The sequence below is a fragment of the Meleagris gallopavo genome, chromosome 21 (assembly GCF_905368555.1).
Source record: "Meleagris gallopavo chromosome 21, MGAL_WU_HG_1.1, whole genome shotgun sequence".
NCBI lineage: Eukaryota > Metazoa > Chordata > Aves > Galliformes > Phasianidae > Meleagris > Meleagris gallopavo.
The window spans coordinates 6,591,273-6,600,135 of NC_139424.1; the positions used below are offsets into that span (position 1 = coordinate 6,591,273).

Consider the following 8,863-nt stretch of genomic DNA (forward strand, 5'->3'; position numbering starts at 1 on the left):
TAACGAAAGCAACATTACACACTGACAGATCAACATTGGTTTGTGGGGAAACATTTCAAGGCAATGGCAGCTTTCAAAGACCTCGTAACAAACAGCAACCCCAGCACTGCTGTACGTCGCCCTGCAGGACCGCAGGCCTGGCTCCTCTCACTTTAACTCCAGTTTCCATCCTTCTGTACAGACAATGCTGGCAATTCTGAAATAAAGGACCAACACGGGCAGGTAATAAAGTTGTTTTTATCCATTCTGCTTTTTTTTAAAATTTATTTATTTCAAAGCATAAATGGAAAATAGCACCATTCTGACTGAAGAACACGTCTTTGATGTCAGATACACATTCGCTGCAGCCCTTACCACGTAAGCTTTAAAAATATTCAATTATGTTCCATTACTTAAGTCAATTAGAGGAAAAAGGATGGAGAGGATGCCTGGTAGGATTCCAGTATGATTTCCACCTTAACAATTTCAAGCAGTGCAGATTGTCAGGCTGCCTTCTGTAGCTTAAGATAGCAAAAGTAAGAGCCTTGAAGATGGGGAGGTTCTTCCTCTTCATTCCTTAATGCACCTGGGTCACTGGATGTACTAATTTTCAATAATAATTAAATTGAATGTTCACTTAGATTGATTTATCTTCCTCTGCAGGCCAGTTTCTTTGATGTATGTGAATGTTAGCCTAGGACTTCTTGAAAACAAAGAATTCAAATTTGATATAAGTATACCTTCAGCTTTAGTTTGTCTCACCCAGTTGCCATGAAGACTAAAGAACCCCTGTGCATTTTCTTCTCTAGACAAACGGAGAAAATCACTTTAATGCTACCATCAGGTCACAGCTTTGGGATCCTGTCAGCATACAAGGTCACAGCTGTCAAAAATGCATCAAGAGCACAGGTACTTTTAAAAATAACACAGCATGTTATCACATTAACAATGGTCCTCACAGAGAGGAAAAAAAAAAAACATATTATTGCAGATTAGAATGCTTTTAAAAGCCAAACTACAGAAACTTTAGGAAATTTACCTTTTATAGCCTCACGCCAAGTACAAACTGTGCCAAAATGAACAAAAGGTCGTTTTGAAAACTACATCAAAAAGTGCCCTGCTCCCCTTTCTCTGGCTGGGCTAACAAAGCTCACCTGTCTGCAGCATAGTGAGGTTTGTTTGGTTGATTGGTTGATTTTGTTTTTAAGCAAAGAACTTGGTAAGAAAATCAGTAGAATGAGGAAAGAACTTTTAATAACCTAAGTGGAATTCAAAACATGAACTGGGCCTGAAGGCTTCTCCCCCTCCTCCCCAGGGTCGAATCCATTTCCTTTCCACCCTCATCCCTCAAAGACAGTACATATGGAAACATGCTGGAGCAGAAGACTTTTTTTGTGTGTTTTTTACACATTTTTGATAGTTTACCATTCACATTGCTAACTGATGTTAACACTTCATTCTGCTAACATTTAAAAGACCATTCATTAAAGACAGCAAAGGAGAAGGGCAGCGTCAGTTCTTGGAAGCCCTGCACTCCCTTACTCATTGGAAGAGGCTGCTGCTGCCTAAAACTTCACTGGCAGACCCAAAAGTCAGTACTTCTTTATGAAACTTTGTGAGCTGCTGCTTTATTTTTCTCATGGCAGAAGATGATTCCTTTTTCTTGTACACTACATCCTTCAAAAGTTTGTCTGTCAAGTAGTGAAGCCAGAGGACATTGCTGTGTGGATGATAGTCAGTCCAGCCGTTGGAGTTCTCCGCTTTCATTTGCCTGTAGATATCAAACTGGTAGTCCCCTGTGCCTTGAAACAGCTCTTCTTCAGTGGAAAGGTCGCAGAAGACAGTTAACCCATCTTTCTCCAGCCTAGACAAGGTGTAATCTATGATGTTGACATGGATGCCTGCTGTGGGGATTGTGCACGTAGTCCCATTCAACACGTAGCTAAGCTCCTTTGCATCTGTTTTCTTTACCAGCACATTCCCCCAGTGCAAGTCTCTGTGCTCAAAGTGCAGTTCCTGTTCTGCCACAGCCAGAGAAGCAGTCACCTGGTGCAGAATGCTTTTTGCTGAAGCCACAGTACTCAGTTTCTTTCTCATGTTCTCCAAATCACTGCCTCCAAATTCAAACTCCAGAACAATGAAGAGTTGCTCTTCTCCAAACAGGTCTGGCCGATCATTTTCTGATCCTGTTGCCTTGTTGTATGTGTCCCAGGCTTTTAGGAGGTAATTAGGATAAGACCCTTGAACACAGTGCACAGAGTACAAGCTGATGAACCCTACAGTCCTATTTGTGGACTCTTCGGACAGAAGACTGAGCTCCTTTGAAATTATTATTTCAGGTAGGATCTCTCCAAAGCTCTTTTGAGCTTCACCGTTCACCCTTTCAGTTCCCTCAATGGGAATTATTTTTAAGGCCACAGGTCCTCTCTCACTGTCCATCTGGAAAACCTCCCCAAACACCCCTTCTCCGATTTTCTTGCAGTTTTTCATCTTATCTAAGGGAATGCAATCCTCAAAAGCGATAGGTTCCTCCTGCTGGCACTCCCTAAACACCTTCTCTGCATCTGTAAGCGTGATCTCTAAGGCTGAAGAGGAACTCATGGGAGCCAGCAGGATCACGGAGGAAGCAGACAAGGCGTAGCTCTCAGCCTTACTAGAAGACAGGGTTGCTTGGTGCCCCGAAAGCTGGGGATTCACAAAGGGATTACAAAGGATGCTGGCGTAGGAACTGTCATCTGAGATCACTTTCTTTTTCTTATGGAACGATAGAGATGCTCGAATTCTACCCCAGTGGTGGGAGTTATTGAGGAACGAGCAGTCAGCGTCCCGCGCCCCTCCCGACATCTGCACGCCCTTCTTCCTTCCTCTTCGTCTCAACTGCGCTCCGACGAAGGAGTTTCCCGCCTGCTGCTGCCTCTTATTTTTGTACCCGCGCGGACGGAGCCGCGGTTGCCTCCCCCAGCGGCTGGCGCTGAAGCCGCTGATGCAGGCTTTCCTGCAGGTGCCGCCCTCCCCGGGGATCAGTTTGGTGCTTTTACGTCGCTGCTTCTCGGCTCCTCGGCCGCCCAGCGGGGACGCCGCCTTGCGGCCGCTCAGCCACAGCGGCACTTCCCCTCGCTCCAAAACCACCACCGGCATCAGCCGGCACTCGGCCGCGTCCCCGCGTCCACCCGGGCTCCCCGTCGCCTCATCGCCCTTCACATCGCCGCGGGGCCGTTCCGAGCCGGCGGCGCCGCGCTGCGGTTCACCGTCGACGGGAGCGGCGGCCGCGGCTCCGCGCAGAGGCTCCCGCACGGACGCCCTCAGAGCCCTGCGGGACGCCTGTGACCGCAGCCCCGGCGCCGAGCTCTCGCCCGGTGCTGCCGCTCGGGGCGCTCCCGTTGCCCCGTCGTCCCCCCCGCTCCGCGTGCGCGGCGACAGCGGGAGCCGCTCCGAGTCGCCCCGCGATGCCCCCGGCGAGTCGGGGGCGCCGCCGAAAGAGGCGTCGTGAGACGAGAAGAGCTCCGGGCTGCACTGCAGCGCCGAGCCGCCCTCCACGCTGGTGCTGAGCTCCGGGAGCGGCGCGGCGGTGCGGCGGGAAAGGCGGGCGGAGCCGCAGGGGGGCGCCCAGTGCGGGGTGCTGCAGAGCAGCGGGCGGCGGGCGGCGGAGGGCGACCCCTGGCGGCGGCGGCGGCGGCGGAGCGGCGGCGGGGAGGGCGACGGGGAGCTAAGGGCGGCCGGGGGCCGGTTCTCCTTCTCCGCCCCGCGCCGGCTCCGCAGGTACCGGGAGCGGGCGGGACGCTCACCCAACGGCTTCTGGCGGCGCTTCCTCGGCGGAGAGAAGTCGGGGTCGTCCGAGGTGGCGGAGGGGGCGCTGGAGAGAGCGCTGGAGAGGGCACTAGAGGCGGCCGAGGAGGAACTGAAGAGCCGTCTGCGATCCTGAGGGGGCGAAATCCAGCGGTCGGGCTGCGGCAGAGCGCGGAGGTACCCGCCGCGCCGCGAGTACGTGCGCAGCATCCGCGGCATCGCGGCCGGGCCGGGCCGGGCCGGGCCTGAACCGAGCTTCGCCCTCCCGCCGCCGTTTCAAACAAAATCTCGCGAGATTGCAGACGGGCAGCGCCGCCAGGAGCCCCGCCCTGCGGATCCGTGCTGAGCTGTGGGCTCAGGGCTGGGCGAGCGGGGAGCTGATGGAAGTGGAAATGAAAATAAAAATGGGTCGGCAGAAGCTGCCCTGTCTGCTGTTGCAAATGCGAAAAGAAAGACCGTTTTGCGTATATACACATACACTGATGTATGAGTATGTAGGCTGGGACATACATGTGTGTGTTTTGTAGTTCTTAATTGCATCTATTTTTGAGAATAAAGTCCTGTAAAAGATCCCAGTCTGTGTAGGAATGCCGCGCTGGTGGCTAAAGGCGGCCGTAGTGCCTTGTCGTACCTTTCCCAGGCACCATTACAGCCGTGCAGCTGCTGCCCTTCGCTGCCCACCTCCACAGCAGCCCTCCAGCCTTCCCAGCGCCCCTTCCCCATCTGCTGCTGGAGTCCTGGCTGTTCCAAAGCACCTGGAGATCTCTGCAGTCTGACCACATTGGGTAAGTCACGGCATAGAAAAGCTCTAGGACCTTCGGAGAGGTCATTAATTATGATATTAGGAGGAAGCTTTTCACTCAGAAGATGCTGAGGCACTGGAACAGGTTGCCCAAGGAGGCTGTGGATGCCCCATCCCTGGAGGCATTCAAGGCCAGGCTGGATGTGGCTCTGGGCAGCCTGGTCTGGTGGTTGGCAACCCTGCACATAGCAGGGGGTTGGAACCAGATGAGCATTGGGGTCCTTTTCAACCCAGGCCATTCTGTGATTCTATGAAATTAATTGTCAAAGTTTGTGCTAAGAATGAGGAGATGCAAGTTAAAGTTACCTCTTCTTCATCCAACGTTCTTACACTCCCAATCTCTTTTTTTCTTCTAGTTTCTTCGGTGAATTAAGCATCCCTCATTACTTAATCCCTTTTGTTGTCCCTCATGGCTCCCAAGGAGGTCAGCTTTTGCAGTGGGTTATTATGTTTTCCTTTTTAGATTTTTTTTTCCTTAAATGCATTATAGAGTTCTGTGACTTGTAATTTCCAATGAGTGCCATTCGATCATTTAATTCTTCACGATTGCCGTAGTAGATGCCAAAGGCATTTGCAGTAATTGGATGGCACTTAAGGGATTAGTGAAGTCATCCAAACCACAGATGGTTTTTTGTACTGCTTCCATGGAAGCCTTGCTGTGTCTGCTTCTAAATTTATTTGCAATCTGAGTTTTGAATAAAATCCCCTGTACAAAAGCCTTGTTGATGGTGTGGCCATGGTGTGTCGCCTCGCCCTGACTTTAAAGCACTCTGTGGTGGCACAGTTATGCCATCTCCCTGAATGAGAAGATTTGCAAATGACTCATTTGGAGTCATTAACATCATAACCCAGCCAGGCTCCTGCGGCAGCAGACTTGGTGAGATCTGCTGTTCTGCCTTTGCCTCATTCTCCTGGGAAGAGACAACTGAATGCTGTTGGGATCCAGGAAAGCACAAGTAGATGTTTGTCCTCTACCCACTGATGGGTGCTGATCTTCTCTTCTCTCTGCTCCAGCCATCTTAGCTCTGAGCCTTGGCCTGTATCCAGACCATTCCAAGTGGGGAGATTAGCTCCCTGTAGGTCAGCTTTCCCTGACAGATTTTAGCTATTTTTTGCTGGAATATAGCCAAGGAATAGGAAGGTGACTGACAAGAACTGAGATAGCTTTTTAATTGTATCCTTGGAGGGGAGGGCAGGATACAATTTGAAATGCTGTTTTAACCAGGAGTGATAGCAGCTGCTTATGTCTTACATGCTGGGAAGATTGATAAGCCTTGGGTTGATTCTCCTTCCCTCATCGTGGCCAGCTGGCAGGTTTATGTGTTGAACTCTATGAGTGGTTTGGTAGTTCATGGGGGTAAGTAAAGTGGAAGTCTGCTCAGGAAAGCTTATCAGAGAAACACCGTAAGTAATTCTTCATTTAGTGCTATGTGTTTATGTAAGATCAGATATGAGCAATGAAGTGCTTTGCTTGAGAGCCTGTTGGGGCAGGTTTATTTGGAAGTTGATTGGATTACAACCTCACAAGAGAAATTTTCTGTCCTTTTTAACAGGATAGATGAGCTGGAATGGAGTTGAGCTGCTGCAGGCAGGTTGCTCCCACACTGCCCCTGCTGTGTGCAGCATGGCTCTCAGTGTCTGGACACATCAGCCTCTTGTTTGTGGCAATAGGTGAGAGCTTAGAGCAGCGGGAGCCTCCAGAGCTAAGGTCCTGGGCTGGCTGGCTGAGGATGTTGCTACTGGAATTTCTCCTTTGTGGGTCAAGTCTGAGTCCTATGTATGTTTTCCTGTGACTGAAAAGAGTTACTAATTGGGAATTCTAGGGAGGAAGGGGCAGAGGCCTCAGCCTAGACTTTCTAGATGTTGACATGATGCAATTCCCCACTGGACTGAGGGGATGAAGTGTCTCCTCAGCACTTGCAGCTGAGGCCTCTGACTACAACTGTGCAGCCAGGACCCATTGCATACCCTTCCAGGTCAGGGAAGACAACAGTTTGGCAAAGAAGCAAAAAAGTGATGTCAGACATACTCAGAAGTAGGGATGTACCTTTAAGTTACTATTTAAGATGAATACATGTTTTATTAAACAGTAACTCCTGATGACAGGATTTCCATTGTGGCTGGGTGTGCAGGGGCACAGTTAGGAGGGCACACATTGAGGCTGAATTTTTGTCACTGTTTCATTGGTAAGTAGTAATCTATTTCTTATTTACACTGCAAAGTCAGCAGTGTAAGAGAAGCTGACAAGAGCAATTTTCTCTGCAGGTGGCAAACACATTTCTTTATTCTTGCAACAAAATTCATCATTTTCTGAATGCAGTTTGTTTCCTGTGTGAAGGTGTGAATGTGCTGTGGTTTGAGAGAACTTCCTTTCTCAACCTGTTAAACTCTTCCCCTTGTTTTTCTTTGATATTGTTCTAAAGGTGCATTTACTATGAGAAAGAAAAATAAAACGCTCATGAAGAGAGCTGACCTGGCCTTTTCCACTGTTCATTTCTTTGCTAAAATAGTTTATCTACTTACATCCTGTGCTCTTTGTCTCCTTTCTATTTTCAGTATCTGCTCTGGCACCTATCTAGATGATGCATTTGCTGCGGGAGCATTTCCAGTGCTTGAGAAATGGCTTAGTATTCTGTGAGTCAGCTGTCCTGCATTTGGGAGATGATGTTTGTTGCTGCACTCAGTAGCTCAGTAAAGAGTGGGGTGGGGGATCAGTGAGAGCAGCTATGTCTGAAGGGGCATCGTTTAGAATTGGAAGTAAACAAGTGCCTAAAAAGGGCACTTCCAGCATCAGATTCCACTTGAATCATTGCACTGGCCAAGGTTGTCTGCCACTGCTCAGTGTCTTCTGGTGTGACTTAGAGGTAACATTATACCAGGATACTGGTCTGAACATAAAATATTTCTATTTTACCATGCCTTAAAAAGACAGGTGCAACCTTGTTACATTCTGAATGCTTTTAGGTCAGGACAGGGATCAGAGGTTAATTTCCTCTGTCCCTATATTTGGCTCACGGCTGGACATGGCTCAGCTCCGGGATGGATTAACACCAGGGAGCTACTGACAGGTGGAGAGATGTGCAGAAGGATCTGGGCAGAAAAGAGATGTGCATCTTATGACTACTTGTGAATTATAGAATGCAATTACTGCATGCTGTACAAGTAGTTATGTGTAGGTGTAACGTGTCAGGAATAAAAAGAGAGAGTTTTGGTACAGGAGGAGAAATCTTCCTCGTGAGAATTTCCAGACTGACTAAATGGCCCTCCTGGGGAAGGAGCAGAACTGCAGGTTTCCATGGGAAATTCAAAGTGTTGGACTCGAGAAGGGAGATATCTTGCAAAAGAGGGACAGCCTGAGTCCCTTGAGAAGGACAAACTACATTTTTGCCTTTAAGTGATGGTTAGATTTTAAGTTATTTTCTTCCTCCCATGTGAATTAGACTCTAACATTTGAACAGTTCACGGGCTCTGACAAACACACCAGTAATCTTGCTTCCCAAGCAAGAAAAAAATAAGGGTATGAAAGCTAAAAGATGATGAGAATGATACCTGCAAAAGCATGCCAGCAGCACCGCTGTCAGCATTAATTTTGCCTACATGGAGTGATATTCAGGATGTTCTGAGGTATGCTTGATTCAAAATGAAACTTTGTGTTCAAAAACAGCACTTGCAGCAGTGCTTCTGTTTGATGGCTCCAAAAAAACCCAACAATCCACAAGAACAGATGGGGTTGGTGTTAGATGGTCATTATGGTCCCTGCCAACTCAAGCTGTTCTATTAGCTTTACATCCATTTTTTAATTTGTGATTGGATCTGGTTGATGTCTTCAGCTTGACATCTTCACAGCTATAACAGGAAAACCTCTCTCTCAAAGCAGCTTTCTTTTCCTAACCTGTGTAAATCCTTTCTCAGATTAACTGACCTGGAAAGTAATTGCAAAAAATTTACTCTGTCTGTGTCACAGAGTAAAACCAGGCCAGGAGGCAACACACTGCTTAACTCTTAGCAAGTTTTGTAGTCTGATCATAGCCTGTGTAGTCAACAAGCAGATAAGGAGGTGACTCTGGGGAAAAGGAGGATGGGCAGAGGGATCTCTGGACAGTGCTATATGTGCTGGCTTGTCTTCACTGGTGCTTTGCTATGAACTTGCTTTCTTTTAGTGCAATAGGAGCAATGCTGGAGGCAGTTGTGAGTGAACAGGGCGTGTATCACCAAGGCATGGGATGTATTTGATATCTGCTCCAGCCTGAAGAATCAGGACGAGCAGATGGTGTTTATGTGGGACTGTGCCCATGA

At 48.5% G+C, this 8,863-nt stretch overlaps 1 protein-coding gene across 1 annotated transcript; it reads right to left on the reverse strand.

Moving 5' to 3' along the window:
* Positions 1–231: 231 nt before the first annotated feature.
* HASPIN (histone H3 associated protein kinase) lies at positions 232–4,063 on the reverse strand. The gene has a single exon (XM_010722178.3). The coding sequence runs from the start codon at positions 3,982–3,984 to the stop codon at positions 1,522–1,524; it is 2,463 nt and encodes an 820-aa protein (XP_010720480.3). The 5' UTR covers positions 3,985–4,063; the 3' UTR covers positions 232–1,521.
* Positions 4,064–8,863: the final 4,800 nt, after the last annotated feature.

Bases quoted from the DNA above. Each gene is read 5' to 3' on its own strand.
- HASPIN (XM_010722178.3), bottom strand. From the start codon at position 3,984: ATGCCGCGGATGCTGCGCACGTACTCGCGGCGCGGCGGGTACCTCCGC.